The 23192-nt window shown below is 35.9% G+C and overlaps 1 protein-coding gene across 2 annotated transcripts; it reads left to right on the forward strand.

Moving 5' to 3' along the window:
- The first annotated feature begins 1854 nt into the window (after nucleotides 1–1854).
- On the forward strand, nucleotides 1855–22175 carry tmod1 (tropomodulin 1). 2 transcript variants are annotated; one of them, XM_065254392.1, is made up of 11 exons: nucleotides 1855–2131; nucleotides 3054–3257; nucleotides 5755–5911; nucleotides 6563–6682; nucleotides 11234–11326; nucleotides 14642–14772; nucleotides 14890–14997; nucleotides 16847–16990; nucleotides 17801–17945; nucleotides 18077–18182; nucleotides 20243–22175. In XM_065254392.1, exons 2-11 carry the CDS (start codon nucleotides 3141–3143, stop codon nucleotides 20259–20261), a joined length of 1140 nt encoding a protein of 379 aa, XP_065110464.1. In that variant the 5' UTR covers nucleotides 1855–2131; nucleotides 3054–3140; the 3' UTR covers nucleotides 20262–22175. The 2 variants fall into 2 exon arrangements, with proteins under 2 accessions (XP_065110464.1, XP_065110465.1); XM_065254393.1 differs by lacking the exon at nucleotides 18077–18182.
- Nucleotides 22176–23192: the final 1017 nt, after the last annotated feature.

The raw sequence follows: 23192 nt of genomic DNA on the forward strand, positions 1-23192 counted from the left end.
TTAGTTTGGGTCTGTAATGCCTTAGAAGCTTTCTAAAAACCTTTCAGATAGCTCTATTAGGGTGGGGGATTTTAAACAAGTGGTTTTGCACCTATTTGGCTCCCCCTACTGGCTTAACTTGCAATCTCATTATTGATTGGCTTACTTTGCTGCCACTCAAAAAATGTAGCCAATTATTTTAAAGTGGAGGGGCAGTTAGATGCCTGTGTTGTCATAAGCATCAATTTTTCAGATTGGGCCGTTTTCTGACTGACATTTCTAAAAGAGGAATTTCTATGAGACTGGGATGTTAAGCATGTCTATATCTTTTTGTATGTTCGTGAATGCGGGTAGACTACCATTATTCAACAAAGACAAGGTAAAAATGTTTTTCATTCTCTGTCCCCTTTAAATATTCTCAATATAAAAAACCCAACATGTAATACTCGTTTTAACCTAAGGAGGCCGCCATTATGTTTCACGTTCTGAAATTGGTGACGTGTAATGGTTCTTGTGAAATATTACTAGTTTACTGTAGTAACTACTATGGTATGTTCTTTAGTTTTTCATGTGAGAATGTTTTATTTCCTATTCAGACATGCTTACCTCCCAGGTCGCCTTTATTTTGATATTTTTTCATTAGTATGTTTTCTGTTTTATTTCTTATTAATGTTACTTTCTGTGAAAGGGCTGAACAGAAGACCACCTGATGCTGTATTTTTTTCTGAAATGCTGACCAAATACCGCCACCTGCTGTCTGTGTACGTTTAAAACTCTCAGATTTTGATTTACATCATTTTATAATATGCTGATTATTAAAGACTTCACATTTACCTCGTGACTATTTAAGACGTGCAGCAACCCTTTAGGTTCTAAGGTAATATTTCATAATACATGTCCACAGACTTTACTGGAAAAAACATTTATGTCAGATTGCTGTATTCACGTGAAGTTGGATTTTGACGTCAGGCCAACGTTGGTTATTGACGTTGGATCAACGTTTTTTCACGTCAATACCCAATGTTGGGCAGATTTGTCAAAGTAAATTAAGAAATTAAGTTCATTTAAACTATGACTTTTTTTACTGTTTTTATGTTCACATCACTGATCTATAGATCAGTGGTTCACATTCATATTGCAATGCCAATCCCATTTGTATATTATCATACATGTGTTTATAATCGGGTACCTTTTAAATATTCAGCAAAAATTAATTGAATGCATAGGTTTGTGTAAATTTGCTATGTGGTTTCGTGTTGTGAACTAAGAAAGCATCGGATTGGTGGACTAGACGCGGTACGTAATTTAATGGAAAGGTCACAATGGAAGGGTGGTTGCCATTGTTTTGCATTGTACACTTTTTATTCATAAATTAAAATTTCTCAATACGTTATCCTTGCAGAGATTTTGCTTATTGTTTAATATCTTAAACACATTGATAATAATAAGAATAACACATTTATTAAGTCTTTTAATGATATTACACTTAAAGAATTAGTTTTTTCTTTATTTCGTAGTATGTCAATGCAGTATTTTGCATTTTTATTTTCTTTTGTCTTGCAATAAAAAAAGGTGGTACGTTCTTTTATAAATATAATTTAAAAAAATGTACCTTTTTATTGAACGTTTAACATATTTACAAACCTGAAAACCAAATAGATACCATCGGATAGATACACATTTCCAGAAGAACAGGGTTTATATTATTTAAGTACATACATTATACAGACACAACAGTACGCACAAATTACTTAAAAAAATAAAAAATAAAAAAATTGTGTGTGTAGTTGCTGTGGAGTTTTACGTTGGGAGCGCCGATTGGTGGAATAGACAAGACTTGGCGTGACGTAATCTAACTGGCAGCTGGATGCGGGGGGCGGGACGAGGAGCTGCGCGTTGGAAACTCTTTGATCACGAGCGACTGCTGGACTTCACAAGTTGAACGGCGGCAAGAGAAGTAACAACTTTTAACATTCGGACTTGCCTCTCCCGTGTCAAGCTTTGTTCTTTTATGAACCGTGGACTAGAGAATTCATTGCTGGACGTCACAGCACATTTGTGTGAATTAGCGACTCCGAAAAGAAACCATATCTGGTCAAACTATTCAGCTGTCACATGCGCTATATATAGTCCGGGATAAGCGCTGACTGAAGTAAGTGTGAATTACTGACCCACCACTAACACGCTTTATTTTACTCATATTACTCATCACTACATAGAGCCAAATACAAAGATGCATGTTAAACAGGAGAAAGAAGAAAGTTCAGAGAAAGTAATGCATTCATTCTGCTGTTTTGAATAACTATTTTATCTATTTGAATTCCTTTCACTGATGTAACTATGTATTTTGCATCTGATGTTGGTCTGAAGATTAGAAATAATGAATTTAAGTTTCATGAACTGAAGTGCAAAAGTAATTTCTAAGCTGCCAAGGACAGTAAAGATGATCTCAGGCCTTCAAATTAGTCTTAGTAATAAGGTAGAAATCTAGCTAAATAGCATATGCGTGTTTTTTAAATGAGTACAAGAATATACGTTGATATTACAGACAACAATTTAGCAAAATGTTTCCTTAAACAGCAAGAAATAATAACATTTACCTTATTTTTTAAAGTGCCATATCAGGACTTCCATTTACTCTTTTCAGTAATGATGCAAATAAATCCCTTTATCAACTTTGAAATTGGTTTACTTACAGACATTAATGTACATTAGTCGATCTCAACCTATTTTTACATCAAGGCCTTCCATTGTTCACAACAATATGAAGCCCCCACTCACTAATTCTTTCCCAAAAATAGAGCTTGCCATAACAAAAAAAAAATAATATTTTTAAATAATTAAAATGTTCCTTTTTAAGGTTGTTGATGCCCAAGTCTTCAGTTCGTCCTATTGTCAGTGCATATTATTTGTTTGTAAAATAGGTCTATAATTAAAGGTCTAAACAAAACTGTCGTCAAAAGTGAACCTACGTTTAATCTCGAAATTAATTTTTTCAAAATAAAATCAGTTTATATATTAAATCAGCATAACACGACTGAAACATTCTGTGTCTTATGTCTTTAACCATGCAGGTCCTGTGGTCAGGGGGCTCATCTTGTCCTCCCAGTCTACCCTTTGTTTCTTTTTTTTGTCCCCTCCTCCCTTTCATCTTGTTCATCATGTTCCGTAAGGAGATGGAGAAATATCGGGATGTGGATGAGGATGAGCTCTTACAAAACCTCAGTGAGGAAGAACTCAAAAGACTTGAGGATGAACTCCAAGAGCTCGATCCAGATGTAAGAGTGCTTAAAGATAAAGCATTATTATAATGATAAAGCTGGATTTTATGTAAGAATTTAGGAATTTTCATGGATCCATCATGAAAGGTTATCCCCATGCATCATGCAAAGCATTTGTTAAAGTCCCCTGTAGTGAAAATCAATTTTTTATTGTTGTTTATATGATGAAAACACAATGAACAAAAAAAAATTGTTACGCCAAAATCAGTATTGTATTAGGTCAGTATTAAAAAGTAAATTCTTAATTTTACGCAAAATACGATATTCACCGTGTTATTCTATCATATTTTCTCCCTTTTTTCCAAAACGTGATCATCGCCAGTCCTACTTCTCTGCAGAATGCAATAAATCCACTCAACAAATCACAGCGCACCATTCCACGCATTGTAAACAATAATGTCGGCACTAAGCACTTTGAATGCACACGGGAATCCTAGTTTTCCTTATCTACTTTGTACTTCGTGATCAACAAACAAACAAAAACAAAATAGTAATTTCGATGGCATGGATAAACCTGTGGTGGTTTTCTGTGGCAGAGAAGATACGTAAGCCATCAAAATCTAATAATTTACGTGAGAGGCACTCGGGCGAAAGACTAATGCCGGCTGTTGCTTGTTCTCACACAACAGCATGAAGCTTCTGTTATGCTAACACATTGACCCCAGGGGATCTTATGGAAACTGTACAATGTTTTACTCAAAGTCAACAAAAATCAAGCAGGACCAAAACATTTTACAGCTGATCACTGTCGACGGCCCAAATATAACAGCAGCAAGTGTTTTGATTAATGCCATTAATGTTTTTTTTTATCAGTGTATACAACTAGTCAACTAAATAAATATAACATGGCAAAGATGAATGCACCTTCATATATTTATTCAATAGATTTATAGCATTTTGAAAAAAAAATCTTGTCATGGATTTATTGCATTTTGCAGAAAAAAGATTCCGTTTTATAATAATTCTTTAAAAATTCAAATTATGGATTTGAATTTTGAATGCTATTATAACCTAAAGGTGCTATGTGAAAGTCTGTAACAGAAAACAGTGGTTTTCATCTTGTCACTTTCTTGATGTAAAAAACACATTTTTACCGAAATAGCAAAACTTTATGCAACTCCTGCAACACTCGCTCCAACTAGGCTACGAGATGCAGCAACAAAGGTCACGCACTGTCGCAGTGGTGGTGACATGATGGGTCAAATGTCATATGTTGTGCGTGTAATGGTAATTTAGGCATACAAATATTGAACATATTTTCATTCGCGCTTCCATCCGCCCCACTGAGTTAATTATCCGCCTGCATCCCTGCCTGTGAATTTTAGGAATGTCACAATCCACACGTTTTAGACACTTTTATGGCCGTTGCAGAACTCTGGTGCATAATACTGCCTTTGCCGTTCAGAATAGATATTTGACAGGTATTATTAGTATGTGTTGCGATTTATTATTGCAGCCTTTATGGTCAGAGATTGAGTAGAGGCGGGGACTAGTTTGCATATTCATAGATCTGCGTATACTAAATGAGGCAGGGGTGTGGAGTTATATTCTGTTTTAAAGCATGAAGAAACTTTTACGTATGCTATTATAATGCTCAAAGATTAGTTTTAAGTGATAACATTATCAACTACAGGGGGACTTAAATTATTAATCTCATTAAAATGTATATTAATTGTAAGAGTCCCAAGACTCCAAAATAGCCATGTAAAAGCATGACAGAGGTTGATAAAAGCTCAGTTTTTTCTTCCAAAAATGTGTTGTTTTACATTTACATTTTTTAAAGTGTTGTTTGTTTAAACCGCCGTGTTTGGTGTTGGACTTCTGAATCAGTGACGTGTTTGTTTGATGATTGGTGTTTGTTTGACTTTGCTGTGTTGTATAGTCCATTTAAAAAGGCTATGTTGTTTAATAGTGAGAAATTTTAAGGCAATGATGTTAGTGTCCTTTCATTTTGCACTTAATCCAGAGTTTTATAGTTGTGTTTAAGGAATTTGGTGTAGGTCCAGCTCTTAGCACTTCTCAACAGATTTAGACAGGAGAAGAGCGAGAGGATTTTTGCCCCTAAATTTACCATGAATTAACCATAAATTCTGTACCCAAATGTAAATCTTGTTTTACATAATATGCCCTTATTTAAAGCCAAGCCTCTTTCATAAAATAGTAAATATTACTGAACATTTAGCAGCGGGAATTCTGTGTTTAAATTCTTGTCACTTTAAAGTTAGTCTAAGTTTCTTTTAGCTCAATGTTATCTGCACTAAGAATAAACATAACTAAGGTGTCTGATAGTGTTCTACTTGAGGTGCTGTGTTCTGGATTCTGTCATCATCACATATCACGTACATGTATCATGCATTAACAGAATGCCATTATTTCTCATGTTTGTGATTTCATATATGAAGATTTGGATAAATGTGTACCATTATTCTAGATATATTCCAGTAATGATCTGTTTTAATGTCAGCACTAATGCTATGAACAATGTGGTTTCCAGAATGCCCTGTTGCCGGCAGGATTCAGACAGAGGGATCAAACGAAGAAAGCTCCAACCGGAACGTTCCAGAGAGATAACCTGGTCGCTCACCTGGAGAAACAGGCTAAAGAACATCCGGACCGGGATGATCTTGTTCCTTACACTGGCGAGAAGAGAGGTAAGCATAGATATAAAAGAAAAGAAAACAAAGATTACCATTGGCGGCCGGTGACTTCTTTTTTCGAGGGTGCACGATGCGAAATTTGTCACAACATGTATGTAGCCCATCATGTGTGTGGTTCGTAATTTCAAAATATGTGTTCTGCACGTCGAGTGATCCTATGTGCATCACGTGTCTTGTCAAAATAAATGCCTGCTGCAGACACGTATAAAAGGGTTTATGATAAAGGAGATGCTCGGGTTTGCCAGATACTCATATAATCTCATATGTAATCAGTGTTTAGTGTTAATGGAGTGTCTTGCGTGTATTTTGTGCAGGTAAGCATCTCTTTTATCAGAAACGGTTTTGACGCACTTATTTTGACAAAACACATGAAGCACATAGGATCACTCGACGTGCAGAACACATATTTTAAAAACACAAGCAACCCACATGACACTCCCAACGCCCCTTGGATGAGCAGTCACGAGCCGCCACTGAAGATTACATTTTGAAAGGAAAAGGCTTGAAGAAAAGATTTGCAACTTTGATTTGATCTCTCTCTCTCTCTCTCTCTCTCTCTCTTTCTCTCTCTCTCTCTCTCTCTCTCTCTCTCTCTCTCTCTCTCTCTCTCTCTCTCTCTCTGTATTTGTATATGTGTGTATGTAGGAAAAACATGGGTGCCTAAGTCTAAAGTTGTTGATCCTATCCTGGAAGATGTCACACTGGAGCCTGAATTAGAAGAGGCGTTATCTAATGCGTCTGATGCAGAACTGTGTGATATAGCAGGTACAACGTAAACAGCTAACTAACAGCCACCAACAATACACATTTTTATAGTTCTACTATCATTCTGTTTCCTCATAACTTCACTTTTTATAAGGGGCACATATTTTGCAAAATTAACTTTTGAAAGGTGTTTCGACATGAGTCAAAAATGAACATTGACAAAAATACACTCTCTCCCTCTTTTTTAATACCCATTAAACCAAATCAGTCGCATTTAACATGCTGTTTTGATTTTTTTGTTAATGTGACATCACACTGATAAAGCCCCGCCCACAGCCACAGACTGAATGATTAATTTTTACCCAAAAACTTTTCTAAATGTGTTTGTTAGCACGCTGTAGTTGTCTCAAACTGTATTCACAGGAATCAAATCCATTTTTAGCAAAAGCGCTCACTAGCTCATTTGCATTTAAAGGTACACACTAGAGGTCTTCACGGGTCCACTTAGATCCAAAAACCCGAGGTCCGACCCGAGACCCGATCGGGTTCGGGTTTAAAAGTTTCACATGTGCCTCGGACACGGGTCGGGTACAATAATAGCGGCATCGGGTCTCGGGTAATTTAAAAATGAATGTGTTTTTTCTGAACGGACCCGAGAAGACCCAAACTCTCTCGCCTGTGTGCGTCAATGTCCTTGTCAAACCTCTCATCTGTTTGCCAAGAGCCCTTGCGACATTGTGTGGTTGTCGGAAGGTTCATTTTCGTTGAGACAAACATGTCAGTCAATTATAAATGTACATTTTAGCGGTTACGTTGGTGTCGTCGTCAGATAAAAAGTAAAACGAATGGAGCAGCTCGCCAAATTGGTTGCAAGGCCACCGGAGTTTCTTTCTGTCTGACTGCTGCGCGTGGGTCTGCAGAATGCACACACGTCAGTGCCGTTTACATTCGTTTCCAGTCGGGTTAAAAAAAAAATTTCACTAGTTCGGGTCGGACTCGGGTCTAATTTTCTCGGGTTTGTCTCGGGTCGGGTCTTTCTTTAAATTTTTTTTATTTATGCACGTCGGGTTCGGGGATGAAGTGATTCGGGTCATTTCGGGTCGGGTACACAAAACAAACTTTACAAAGACATTCCAGGCACACCTGAAACTTATAATACATCTTGTAAAAATGTGCATAATATGTGCCCTTTAAGGTAAAATTCAACACCCTGCCTAATTTCAATATTAATCCATATTTAAATGAATTAATCATCTATAATTTTATTAATAATGTCATTGACTAATTTCCACTTCCCTTTCTCACTCTTTGTGTGTGTTATTGTATGTCTGTGTCTTTGATCTGTCATTTCCTTTTCTAGTCATTTCAGCTTTTACACTGTTTTACTCCATACTTCATCCTCTCCTTTCTCAGTCTAGCCACGGATCAGTCCAGTAGGTTTACTCAATTTGCTTATTTGCAAGATTGCATGCATTGCATTTTGTATTGACAGGGTATGTTTATCGTATCTGTATGTAAAGTTCTGTTCATAAATATATCCCTTACGAAAATTGGAAAAATAATAAACATTGAATTGTTTTATATTTTTTAATACTGTTCTGAATAACCTATTTTACATAACAGATGTTTTTTCAAATAATCCACGAGACAAGGTACTTACATTTATGAGCATAACTGAATGTCTGCGTGATGATTTAAAGGTCAAGGGCCAGATTTACTAAATGGAGAAATTGGCGTAAGAGCGCAATTCCAAAAAAGCGCAGATAGGAGTGGTAATATCTGCGTGTTATTTACTAAAAAAGCCCAAATTAAGTAACACAGGCGCGACAGCTGATTTCCATAATGGCCAACGCAATCTACTAAGAGCAGCGCACATTAGTTCAGTGTCGCAAAGTAATTTAAGACATGCTTGTATCGGTTTAAATAATGACGCAATACCAGTCATAGCACACCGGCAAACATTAATAAATCGCGTTATGTGAATCATTTAAATAATCTCCCAAAAATTTTGCGTCTGAAAGGAAAACTCCTAGAAATGCATATACAATAAGGCAGTCGCTAGACCACACATTCTCAGAGCTAATGATCCACTGGGCGTCTTTAGTAAATCCCAACAGTCGTTATTTAACAACAAAATGATGGTTTGCGCTGGTGCAAGCTGTTAGTAAATCTGGCCCCTAGTTTACCCAAAAGTAAAAAATTAAAAAACTTGATGTTAGTTTTTCATACAATTAATGCATAAAAAGTTTACACTTTAAAACAAAACACGTAAGTTTGGAATGACAGGAGTTATTCATGGCCACATTTTGTTTTGGGTGACCTGTCTTTTTAAATGTAGTGCACAAGATGATTCCCAAGGCTGTCTCGGCAAGTTTATTAAGTCCTTTTTTACAACAATGACTCATCAATGTTCTCTAAAGATGCATGGCTACCAAAAAAGGGGAACAAAAGTTTCTGCTTGCTAAAAAACATTCAACCCTCAGCCAGTTAGATACACTTATTAGTAGTTTGTATCCACTAATTGTAAACATGATCTAAAAGTTTTTCTAAAAATAAGGTCAGTTGTTTTTTTGTCCTCTGAATTAAGTTGTAAAACAGAGTCGAAATGAACAGTCTGTGCTTCATTTCGTATGCACAGGCAGATCTGTAGATGGGAATCAGATCAGGGGTCTCATTTATAAAACTGTGCATAGGATCCTTACTAAAAGTCTACATACACACAAAGGCCAAAAATGGCATATGCCAAAAAATATTGAGACTTATAAAACAAAGCAATGTTCCATTTATAAATTAAAGATCACCTGCAAGTGTGTGTACATGAATCATCCTCAGATCCCACCCTGCGAGCCCATTTTCCCTTTAAGCTTGTTTTTTTATAGATCACAACCTTTGTGTGGAAACTGGCGTATGCATGTTTGTGCGTACACACGCTTTATAAATGAGGCCCCAGATTAGTTTAGTTGTCTGTGGACCTGGGTCAACAATCAGATACATGCCAGACCCGTAAATTGTTCTGTTAGCACTTTAATATGCCTGATGTCTTTAAAGGATTCTTCTTTAAAAGGTTTGCTTTACTGTGTAGTCTGTGTTCATAACACAAATTACTTCGCCCAGACGTACCATCTATTATAACGAAACTATTTAAACAAGTCTATTTTTTGTTAGAATTGCATAGTAAATTTATAACAAACACGTCTTTTTAATGAAGTTGCATCACTGTACCGCCATTTTTGCATTGCCTCTAACACTATAAAAAGTCCTTGTTGCACTTACATTTTTTTAAGTTTAATCAATTTGAAATTACAATAAAATTGAACTTTCTTGACTAGTGAGGAGTTGCTATAAATTATAAAAATAAAGTTGAAATAACTAAGCTAATTTAACTTAATTTTTTTTTTAATTTAAAGAAACTCCTTACTAGTCAAGAAAATTGAAATAAATTATAAAATGTAACCTAAAAATGTAATTTTTTTTACAGTGTAGGACTGTTTTGACCCCCCCATTCATAGCAATAGCAGTGACGCTTCTTGTGTAAAATATCTTTGCTAAAGTAAAAAAATTATCATGCTACACAAGTCTAGAATAGGCCTCATATTGGCCTATATAGTCCAGGTTTCTCTCTTTACTTCTTTATCCTCATCCGTCTTATTCGAGACCCCTTAATTATACCATTTTTTTTCTCTTGCTGTGTCCCAATTCGAAGGCTGCAACCTTCTAAAGCTGCATTCAAACTAGCAGTAGCAGAGCGACGCAATCTCATTGATTTCAATGGAAGCTTGGCGACTTCTGGCGACACGGATGACAGTGACCGTTGGCGACTGATGGGGCGTGTTGAGAAATGTTTAACTTTATGCAAATTATGACTTGACTACCAATGAGAAAGAAGCAGTGGAGTTCACGTCATCCGTCTCTTATTAGCTACTGGAGTGGATGTTACTCGTTTGTTTATGACAACCAGATATAGAAACGCCTCTTTTGAGAGACGAGCGACACACGGGTAGAAAGTCGCTCATAATGATAATGTACCTAAGGATGTATTCTATTGGGGCATAAACACCGAACGTGAGTTCAGCGATTTGCGCAAGTAGATTACATACAAAGTCAATGCAAAGACGCGATCAGACGCGATATGGGGGCGCGTTTGCCACGAAAACATGCGCTATTCACCTCAAACACCTCAAACAAAAATATTCAACTCAAGCGAAAAATTGCATGACATGAAGTTAAATCCCGCGAGTAATCTAGAGCGATGCCCCGCGTTTGGTGTGTACGTAGCATAAGACCGATCGCATCACAGCAGCGCGACTTAAGGCTATTAAGGTCGTCCCAATTCGAAGGATGCTTAAAATGAAGCCTCAAATGCGTCCTTATTTCTCCGCGCTGTTAAGGATAGAACGAATGGGTCCTTCACAGCCTAAGCTATCCCAAGATTCATTGCGCGCCTGTAACGGCTGAATTTAACAGCTGGATATTTTAAAATAAACAATTAAAACCCTTATCAAATAAAAGTGTGTATTTATAAACAAGTTTCCTGTCACTGTTTTAGTATTATATTAATATTATTCTGTTCTATTATTAATATAATATTATTCAATTTTTCTCTTGTTGTAGCTATTTTGGGCATGCACACACTGATGAGTAATCAGCAATATTATGAAGCATTGGCCAGTAGTACTACTATCGTCAACAAACAGGGCTTAAACAGTAAGTAAAAACTTATTGCATCCATTTACATGCTATCTTTGTTTATATAATGGTACTTCAACTGATTATTATTATTAAGTGTAATTTGAATGTTTTTTTGTGTTATGCATGTTAATTGATTTAAGATTAGTCTGGTTCATGATATTGGGTACATGCAGTGAAGTACAGTACACACTAAAGTGTATTGTTGGGTTATATTATATAAATGGATGTAATCCAGTGTGTTATATGCACAAATATCATCCAGTGCTGTGTTATTAAGACAGGTGTAATTCAGGATGTAATCCAGTGTTGTGGTCAGGCCTTGACATTAATTTTTTGGTCACCAGCCAAAGTGGCTTGTTGTTTTCCAAATTTACATTTTTACTGCCCACAATTTTGTTGTTGGTAAAATACATTTTATAAGATTATACGTGACTTTGGCATCCTAAAATGACTTTAATTTTGAAAAATTTTACTTGATTTAGCTATATTAGATGCAGATTGACTTTCAAATGCAGATTGACCACCCAAATCAAGACTACAATTTTAAGATAGTATATACCAGGTATATCAGTATAGATCATGTTATATATTTAGGTGCATGAAAAACATGCTAGTAAGGCCTAAATAGATTTACTTCTAATAAATATATAAAAAGTGGAGCAGGGGTGTAGAAGATTAACTGAAACCCTAGACAAACACTTTAAATATTTATTAACAACAGCAGTAAATACTGTCAAGACATGTACAAGAATTTTACTGTCAACTTGTTTATGCAGATTGTATTTTATGTTCATGGTTTCTGTTAAAAGTGCTTTTAGAATGCAAAGCACTCTTTTACTGACAAATTTCAAGAGGACATTATTGTTGCCAAAGTAGCCTACATTAATACGATGTGTGAACTCCTCCGCTCACGGGTCTCTCGGACAAAACTGGGACGTGTGTGTGCATTCAGGTATGCGAATTTCTCTCTGCTCTTTCCCAGAGAGTGTGCACGCACTTTAAATCTCTTTAGTCACTTCCATGCAATTGTTTAATCTTTCCTGAAGTGTACGTGTATGCGCTCAGACTGCATCCCATGCATGCGCAAATCCATCAGCGCCCCCGCTCTCTATGGTAAATGACCCCTACTGTACGTTGCGTTGGGTGCAGTGAGTGCTCATGGGAGTTGTAGTTTCCCAGTGTCGCATTGCACATTGTTCATCATTTCGCATAACTTTTAAGAAAACTACAAAAAAAATATTCAATATGCAAAAGTGGCTAGTGGGATTGGCTGTTTTACCCACCACAGCAGAAATCTACCCGCATTTGGCGAGTATTAATGTCAAGCCCTGGTTGTGGTATATACACAGCGGTAAGTCAGGGTGTAATCCAGTGTTATGTTATACCCATGTGTAATCCAGTCTTGTGTTATAAACTCAGTGTGTAATTCAATGTTGTGTTATATACACGGGTATAATACAGTTGTTGTGTTATAAGCACAAGTGTAATTCACACATGTATAATCCAGGGTTGTGATACGCAGGTTTAATCTGCTGTTGTATTATATGAACAGATGTAATGCAGAGTTGTGTTTATATACACAGGGATATTTCAGGGTGTAATCCAGTGTTGTGTTCTATATAGACGGTTTCATCGGATGCATGTCGCACAAGCGTTGTCGGGGTTATGCGTCTGGATGGATTTAAAGGATTAGTCCATTTTCTTAAAAAAATCTAGATAATTTACTGACCACCATCATGTCATCCAAAATGTTGATGTCTTTCTTTGTTCAGTCGAGAAGAAATGATGTTTTTTGAGGAAAACATTCCAGGATTTTTCTCATTTTAATGGACTTTAATGGACCCCAACACTTAACAGTTTTAATGCAGTTTAAAATTGCAGTTTAACGCAGCTTTAAAGGACTCTAAACAAATGCAATCGTGGCATAAGGGTCTTATCTAGTGAAACGATTTTCATTTTTGGCAAGAAAAATAAAAAATATGCACTTTTAAACCACAACTTCTCTTCTTCCTCCAGCTGTGTGACGGGTCAGCGTGACTTCATGTATTTGCGTAATGATGCCGAAAGGTCACATGTTACATATATGAAACGCAAATTTGCATTTGTAACAATTTTAAACAAAAAACTGACACAAAGACATTAATTACTATCATTCGACATCGTCGGAACGGTCCTCTTTCTCAACACTGGGGTGTAGTTTCGATACGTCATCCGTGACCTCTTGACGTGAAGATATATTATGTGAGGTCGTGCTGGCGTGTCACAGGACCAGAGGAAGACGAGAAGTTGTGGTTTAAAAATGCATTTTTTTTTTTTCTTGACAAAAATGACAATCGTTTCGCTTGATTAGACCTTTATGCCTCATTTAATATCGTTTGGAGTCCTTTGAAACTGCAATTTTTTATTGCATTAAAACTGTAAAGTATTGGGTTCCATTAAAGTCCATTAAAATGTGAAAAATCTTAAAACGTTTTCCTCAGAAAACATCATTTCTTCTCTACTGAACACAGAAAGACATCAACATTTTGAATGACATGGTGGTGAGTAAATTAGCTGGATTTTTTTTAAGAAAATTGACTAATCCTTTAACTTCCCGTCTATAGCTGGGTCCCAGTACGACTTAAGGCTAATAAGGCCCTCCCAAATCGAAGGATGCTTAAAATGAAGCCTCAAAATGCGTCCTTCTCCGCACTGTTAAGGATAGAACGAATGAATCCTTCACAGCCGAGGCTATCCCAAGAATCATTGCGTGCCTGTAACGGCTGAATATAATGGCTGTATATTTTAAAATGAACAATTACAACCTTTATTAATTATAAAATTGTGTATTAAGTTTCTTGTCACTGTTTTAGTATTATAAGTTATGTTTTGTATTAATATTATTTTGTTTATGTTGCGTATTTTTCTAAGGTTGATTTATTTGATATACTGTTGATTAATTTAATCTACATCAACGTTTCATATTTTCTCAAATAAAATTAATATTTTTCTGGTTCCATATTTATTTTAATAAGTCAGAAACGTCTCCGCTGTATTCTCCTGATAGGCGCGTTGGGCGCGTGCAGCAGGTGACGCAAATTCCTCTGAAGGTTAGATCGTCTCATTACAGCTCTCTTCGTGGACTTTAAAGGCTGCTACCTTCAAAGACGAAAAGCCGTTTGTTTATGTTGTTACTGCTGAAACTGTCTATACACACATGTGTAATTCAGGGTGTAATCAATTGTCGTGTTATATACACAGATGCAATCCAGAGATGTCTTATAAAAACAGATGCAATCCAGTGTTGTGTTATAAAAACAGATGCAATCAAGTGTTGTGTTTTATACACAGGTGTAATCCAGTGTACTCAATATAAACCAGTACCAGATGAACAGCCCAATGACACAGATGTGGATGAAACACTGCAGAGGATCAGAAGGAATGATCCAGACCTGACTGAGGTCAACTTGAACAACATCAAGGTGGCACCCTCGCTTATTCACATTCACTCTCTGTTTCTCACTTTATGGATATAATTATCTTCAGTTTGTGTTTTCCAGATAACCTATGTGTCTTTTCTGTTTCCCAATGATCTGTAGAATATTCCAATCCCAACTTTGAAAGCATATGCTGAAGCTCTTAAAAAGAACAGTGTCGTGGAGCGCTTCAGCATCGTCGGTACCAGAAGTAATGATCCTGTAGCCTATGTGAGTTATGCAAAGAAGCACATACTTTCATAAAGGTGTATGCAAAACATTTATTTTTTAATCTCACTATAAAGATTAATGTGAATATTTTGCAAAATGCATTTGCATTGTTACATTATGACAATTAAGCATGTATCCTCTCAGTTCTCATTAAAGTACTATAATGTGAAAAAAATTATTATTAATCTTGATTAATCTCATACAAAACTAAAAAAGTAATTTTTGGAATAATATATGAGTTTGTGCTGTGTGTAAATATTATGCATATTTAAACACATACACATACATTTAAGAAATGTTTTATCTATATATCTTTTTTTATTTATATATAATATAGAATATATAAAAATATAAATCAATATATATACACATGTAAATGTTTCTTAAATACATACATGAATGTTTGTGTATTTATATATAGGGGAGAGTGGGGCACAACCTTATTCTTTTTGATTTTGGCTTAATTATTCAAAAAAATATATGAGTTTGATTAATTATATTTTTACACTAGCAACACGCACATCTCTGCTACAAATGACCATTTGAAGTTTGTTTCTAGTACTTACCATTCTTGGACACTTACACCAAACGTGACAGAAGTGTAGACGTTACAACTTACCCCATAGGTGGGGTTAATTGTAACAGGCAGGGGGTTAGTTGTAACACTTGTTGTTTGCAGGGAAATATTTCAATACTATTTTGTCTAATGTCTATATACTTGAAGTGGATATTGTTTATATATCTGTCTATAATAGAAAGGTATCCACCCTGTATTCATTCATCCAGCCCCTTTCTAACAATAGTTCAATTATAAATGGATACAAATGTCTAAATATGTGAGAAAAAGCAGCACAATTATGACAAAACATTTTTTTATATGTAACACAGTCTGTAATAACCATACTTAAGTCTCAAAATCAAATTCTGAGATAATGAGCATCAAAGTCTGATTTTAGCCATTCATTTCATTAAGATTTCAATCTTTGACGTGACCTTATTCAATCAATATTAAAGAAACAAAAATAAATTTGACACACGATTTTTGATAAGACAGGCACATTTATTTTGTTGGCAGTCAGCAATCATTAGTGTGTAGCCTATTTAAAACAACGGCAAGAATTATGTTAGCGTTTTCATATCGTAAGTGCTGAGGGGTTAGTTATAACACAGCGTTACAGTCAACCTCGCCCACCTATGCTAAGAGCTGCAGACATATTTCAAAACGATGCTATGTTTTAGTCAACAAGACACTGATTAATATGACATAGCATTGGATTTGGTATCTTACACACGCAACTTAGAAACCGAAAAAACATATGATGAAAAAATGCCACAAAAACACTCGTTCATAAATAACTCTCTGGAAAAACATTATACATTTCCAATAATTTGTGGGAGATCGTCTTTTGGCAGTGTGAAAAAAATACCGGAAAAACAAAATGCTCAACCATGTGCAACAATGTAAACAGTCCGTGTTACAACTTACCCGCGTTAGTTTTTACCCGGTGCACCCCTACATAATAATTACACACAGCACAAACTTATAAATTACTTTTATTTTGTATGAAATTAATCTAGATTAATCTATGTGAACTACTAAAATTAATAAATATATAATAAATAGCACGTTTGTTATTCTTGCTTTATTTGTGCAGATTTAATTTATTAGGTCATTACAGTAATGACAGTCATGACTGAGAATGAGAATTAAAAACAAAAAAAAAATCTAGGCACATTACAGTAATGACAACCGGGGGCAGGGGATGTGGTATCAGGGTGAAATATGAAAATTTGACTTGGAGATGTTTTTGTTGGCATAAATGGCACGTAATGTTGTGTTACTCTCCAGGCCCTAGCAGACATGTTGACAGTGAACACCACTCTGAAATGTCTAAACGTGGAGTCAAACTTCATCACCGGAGCTGGAATTCTGTCACTAGTGGAATCCTTAAAGAGCAACACTACACTGCAGGAGCTTAAGATCGACAATCAGGTAATGCCACACGTGTAGGTCTGAACTGATTTGCGTCAGGATGCGGTGAAAGTGTTAACAAGGCCTCGTGAGGTCTGGGGTTGCTGGTTGTCCCAGATACCTGTCAGAATATAATGCTTTGAAAATAATTAAACAAACACAACATATAAGCCAGCAGCTGTCACCCTGCAGCTCTCTTATGGTTTCCTGCTAAAGCCAAGCGAGTTGGAGCCTGGTTAGTACCAGATGGTAAGTCAGTGAAATCTGCTGAAAGAGGTGTTAGCAATAGTGGTGCACAGGTGGGGTTTTTCCAACTCGCAGATCCTGCTTTTATAAAATTATTTGGCCTGCCCCACACCACCGTATCTATTTTTACAACCCACAACCATTACATAGACATACTAGACATTGTAATGTAAGTGAAAACAGGCTTTATTTCAGTTTAAAAGTGCTTGGAAACATCACTACATAAACTGGCAACAACACCATAAACGGCGTGTGTTTTCTGGGACACACGCAAAAACGGCACATTTTTGCTCAAACCTACAAAGTGGCATTTTTAATGCTATAATATGGGAAAATGCATCAACACTCATGCTGTGTGATTATTTTGAAGTTGCAGTTTGTATGTTCCGCACTTCTTGAATTTTTTAATATAATAATTTGAAACAAAAAGTAAAAAGCAAAAATATTGGTATCTGTAGATACCAACAGAACAGAACAGAAAATTTGTATTGTTGCATCTCTACTAAAAACAATTTGTAAAAGAGTTGCTTAATTCATATTTGTTTTTCTTTGCGTCTGTTCTTTTTTTGTGTATATGTGACACAGAGCCAGCCTTTGGGTAATAAGGTGGAGATGGAAATAGTGAACATTTTGGAGAAGAACAGTACCTTGCTAAAATTTGGGTACCACTTTACCCAGCAGGGCCCACGTTTGCGTGGATCAAATGCTATGATGAACAACAACGACCTGGGTAAGAACTGCAAAATCACACAATAAAAAATTAGCATATTTGTTTAAAAGTGTATGTGTGAATGTGTGTGTGTTGTTTATGGTGGTAAGCAGATGTGTATTTGTATGTTCACGGCATACGTGATTTTACAGCGCGTGTAGATCGTTCAGACGCAGATGGCGCGATCACCTTTACTCTGTCAGTTCCTGAGCTGGAAAGAGCCTTCGGTAGAAAGTTCAAGTTCACGTCAAAACCCAAGTAAACCAAAGTTTTGCCCTCCATCTCTCCTTCTGAGTTCCTTCTGCTGGCTTTTCGAACTTATTCAAGGCTTATGCAGTACAAACCACAACAAAAAGCTCTTGCAACTACTTTTTTCAAGTCTTTGAACTTGATGATACTCTACTTCTCTGCTCCTGCATATTCCTCTCTCCAAGAAAGATCCTTTTCGATCCAAAATCTGTTTCTCCCTACGATTTGCTTGTTTTCTTGGTTGTGTTTCTTGTCTGTCAGTCTGTTGTATTATTCCAATATCTGTCTAATGGGTTTCTAGGGGACAGGTTTTCATATTTCTTTTGCATTTGGAGAAAGTTTAACAATTATGGGTGATTCTCGCGAAATTAGACTTATGAGGTGTCATGAAACATAGTAAATGCTATCAAAATAAGCAGCATACAGTAACAAACATCTCTTCATGTACTATTTTGTACATGATTTCAAATGACATCAAACAAACCAATTTTGTTGTTTTTTCCACATTTAAGGGGAAAATTTTCATTACGGCAATGTGTCCGTGAATGGATTTGGGTTTTTTGACATGGAAATATTTATAATAAAAAAAAAAGCTTCAGTGCATGTTATACTATAAACATTTACAGTAAAGAAACATGCGGTATTTGGTGATCATTGGTGAATGTAGAGACAATAATAAGGAATATAAATGTGTCCAAGACCAATTTTCTCATCCTCCGCAACAATTTTCAATCATTGTTTAAGCCCTCAAGGAACTAACATTTTCAAAAAAAAATTGTTGAAAGGGACATAAATGACTGTGACACTCAAGATGGCTACCAGGTAGTTCTTATTTTTTCCAGATAAAAGTTAAAATTTTGTTTGTCATAGTACCTAGACAACTTTGTAGTTCTCATTACCGAAACATGAGTTTGTAAATGCATGTATTTAATGTAATATCATGTTCCGGTAATGATAATTTTTGATAATCTAAAAATGTAAATAATTCTATAGGAAATATTTTTTAATCCTCTAAAAATAATGGTTGTAGTAGGTTCAAACCTTAATCTTATATGTGCAAAAAAAAAAACTTGGCTTCAAGGGCTTTTTTAAAAATCTGATGCTGGACACCACCTAAATCTGGATTTCATGAGAATCACCCTTATGCATTTGGCACAGTAAGAATTATGCATTACTAGGTATACATGTTTTTAAGTATTTCCAAAGTAGTTTAGTTCCTATTTTTAAGGTGACATCAGGAAGTGGCCCATACAATATGACTCTATGTCTGTGAACTCCTGGCTAAAGTCTTGTATTTGAAATGTTTGAAGCATCAAAGTTTGATTTCAATCTTTAATTGGTCAGTATTAGAGATATCAAGGTTATATTTTCACTAAATGTCCTTTACATTATGTAGGATGATTTACGGTAAATCACAAAAAAAGACTTTTGCTGGGTTTTCACATCTACACACTATATCCCAATTCTCCAGAATCCATAAAGGAAGCTAGATTTAAAGGGATAGTTCACTTTAAAATGAAAATTCTGTCAATCATCCTCATGTTGTTCTAAACCTGTATGATTTTTTTTCTGATAAACACAAAAGAAGATATTTTAAGAAATGATGGTAAACACACAGCAGATGGTGACCATAGACTTCCATAGTAGGAATAAAAAATGATGGAATTTAATGGGTACCGTCAACTGTGTGCTTACCATCATTTATCAAAATATCTTCTTCATTATTTATCACAATACTTCCAAAATATTTTTTTCCTACTATGGAATTCACTGGTCACTATCTCCTGTGTGTTTACCATCATTTCTCAAAATATCTTCTTTTGTATTCATCAAAAAAAAAAAAAAAAAAAAAAACATGAGGATGAGTAAATGATGGCAGATTTTTCATTTTAAAGTGAAATATCCCTTTAATAAAATTATTCCTTTAACTACAACTGTCAGTTTTCTTGATGTCTTCAAATGTTGATTTTCGTACTTATTATAAATGTTGTTTCAGTCATATATCGCAAGAAAAATTACATCTTTTATTGTACTTTATAGTGATTTCCTCTCTTTGTTTTTGTGTATAGTAAGAAAGAGAAGGCTTGAAGGAGGACCCATCTTCCCCAAGTGTCGGACAAACGTGTAGCACAGCAGGAAAACTGGGACCTCCGCCAGCATAGATCCTTCAGCCCACTTCAGTCTCTTTCGCAGATACAATAACACAAATGGTTTTACAGTTTCTCTACTGACGTTTACCATCCCATGCATTCAAATACACTGTCTATGAAATCTGATTCTCCCATCACCAATTCGGAATATGATGTTTTTTTAACACTCTAGATTTGAGGACTTAAACGTGTACCATGTTTTGTTTATCTGTCACATGGTTACTCATGGTGAAGTGTTTTAATAATGTTTAAACTACCTGCCATAACATCAGCAGAGAAAAATCACCGGCATGTGTTGATGAAACCACTGTCGACAAAATAAGACTCAGTACCCAGCTGATCCTGCTCTACTTACTGTAAACAGTGTGACCCTAAAGCTAACCATTTTGTTGCATTTGGACATCTTTGTGTGTTGGTTTTACAGCATTAGTTAAGAGACCTTAGGTGCTTTATGCACACCAAGAACACCAGACTTGACCGATTACATCTGTGTTTTGCCTTTTCTGGGGCAGTCTGAATCTCACTGTAGTAGTTGTACTACACATATACATATTTTGCATAGAGGCTTGTTTTTAATGCGTGATTTTTGACTTATTGAACACTCTAAAAAATGCTGGGTTATTTTCGATCAAAAAGGAACAGCATTTTTTAGAGTTTATGCTTTATGTTTGACATGTTGTACTGTGTTACTAGTACATTTTAGATTTTGTTGACACTTTAAAGGGCACTTGCTATGCAAAATCCACTTTTACAAGGTGTTTGGACATAAATGTGTGTTGGCAGTGTGTGAACACAACCACCCCACAATGAAAAAAATCCACCCACTAATTTTTTTAATCCCTATTAAACCAAAGCAGTCTCATTAGACATGCTGTTTTGATTTTCTTCTTAATGTGATGTCACACAAACAAAGCCCTGCCCACAGACACTGACTGACTAGTTAATTTTACCCAAAAGCTTTGTTTGTTAACACATTTTGTGGCTATTGTCTCAGACTATATTCACTTCCGTCGCCATATTGGTCGCGTGTCACCGCGCATCACTCGCCGGATAACCGAAAATGGGTAAAGAGGCGGGACGTGGGTGAAGCTGAGGTGGCTGGTTACTGAAACCACGCCCGCCTAGCTCGATCTAGTGACAGAAGTGGCAGTTCACCCGTCACTCAAATGGCCACGCTCTTAATTATGCAGAACTTTAAGGCTTAATATAATTTAAACGGATGAGTTATAAAAAATTCACCCACCTCCCAGTTGTCATGAAGGGCAAAATAAGCTATATAGACCAAAATCACTTTTTTCCAGGCTGTAAACATATTATTTTCTACTGTAAACATTTAACATTGAGGTCTATGGGAATTGACTCCCTTTTTGAGCCAGCGGTCACTCGATGAATTGCAGTTTATGACAATTCCGTATTGCCCCTTGGTTATTAAACACCCAGCCAAATTTAAATAAAAAAAATCACCAAGTAAAAATGATCAAAAACTGAGAAAATAAACCGCATTCTCTGCTATCAAATGCTGGGGGCGCTAAAGCCACGCCCACTCGCGGGACAGCTGACATTTTTTTTTTAGAATAACTCTTCAACCTGACTTTAATTTGTTAGACTTTAGATTTGTACTTGCACTTTCCCAGCACAGTTAAATACAGAATATGTATTTTTTTATTATTTCAAACATTTTACTTTTTAAAAGAAGAAAAAAAAACATTTTGGGGTGTCGTTCCTTTTAATACCAAGAGAAATTGTTGAATTTGTGTTTTATGTATAGGAAGCAGACCTGAGCTGGTGCATGTATACTGTGATAGTTTACCTTTGCTGTCTGTTTTATCAAGTTAATAAAGATTGAAACATATATTTGAAGACTCTGCTTCTTTAACCTTCTGCTGCCACATTTAAGATGCATCACTTTGGGAAAGAATGAAATATTCCAGCAGTGTTTAATATTCTGATCAACAGTGCCACTTCGTGGTGTAATGTATTAATGATTGCTTATAATCAAAATCTGTGAGAAGGTCCTGGCTGCAGTATGGGGAGGTGCTACACACCACGCGTAGCCCCGCCCCCACGGTGGGCTTTACTGAAGTAAACATACTTTGTGGCTTTGTGTCAGTTAAATATTTCCTTTATGGGTGTTTAAAGGGCACCTAATGTGATGCTCCTTAAGATTCGTTCGCAATGCTAACAGGAGTTAACTTACAGGTCGAGTCCGAAGCAGGCGGAGTTATTATCATGTCGGTGTTGTCCAGGTCAACCGGCCCAGGAAGTAAACTGTTGCCTACAATCTGTGTGTTTGTTGTAGTCCAAGAAAAGAGATTTACGTTGGAGACAATAATTCGCGTCATCGTTTACTTTGGGGTATGTACCTTTTGCACATCGTTAACATGTACTTATACACACCAAAGGAAATTTAAAAATGTGAATCGGACCATAGGTGCCCTTTAAGAAATCCATGCACATTTGGATGGTTGACAAATAACAAAGCTATTTTCTTTGTTTCCTAGAATGTATCGGAAAGTTTACTCAAAAAATTCAGGGTTTTTTAAAGGGATAGTTCACCCAAAAATTATAAGTCTCATCATTTACTCACTCTCATGTTGTTACAAACCTCACCTGTATATATTTCTTTGTTCAAATGAACACAAAGAAAGATATTTAGGCCCCATTGACTTACATATTATTCTTTTTCCTACTATGGAAGTCAATGGGGCCTCTGATCGGTTTGGTTACAAACATTCCTCATAATATCTTCCGTGTTCATCAGAAGGAAGACATCTATTTACCGAATTTATTTATTTGACAAAAACTGGGTAAAAAGGGGAGAAACCCAGCTGTTGGGTTACATTAACCTAGAACATATTTATTTTGTGAC

Source organism: Paramisgurnus dabryanus, chromosome 4 (assembly GCF_030506205.2).
Source record: "Paramisgurnus dabryanus chromosome 4, PD_genome_1.1, whole genome shotgun sequence".
NCBI lineage: Eukaryota > Metazoa > Chordata > Actinopteri > Cypriniformes > Cobitidae > Paramisgurnus > Paramisgurnus dabryanus.

Bases quoted from the DNA above. Each gene is read 5' to 3' on its own strand.
- tmod1 (XM_065254392.1), top strand. From the start codon at position 3,141: ATGTTCCGTAAGGAGATGGAGAAATATCGGGATGTGGATGAGGATGAG. The intron at 5,912-6,562 runs GTAAGCATAGAT...GTGTGTATGTAG, and splicing joins TTACACTGGCGAGAAGAGAG to GAAAAACATGGGTGCCTAAG. The intron at 11,327-14,641 runs GTAAGTAAAAAC...TTTTATACACAG, and splicing joins CAACAAACAGGGCTTAAACA to GTGTAATCCAGTGTACTCAA.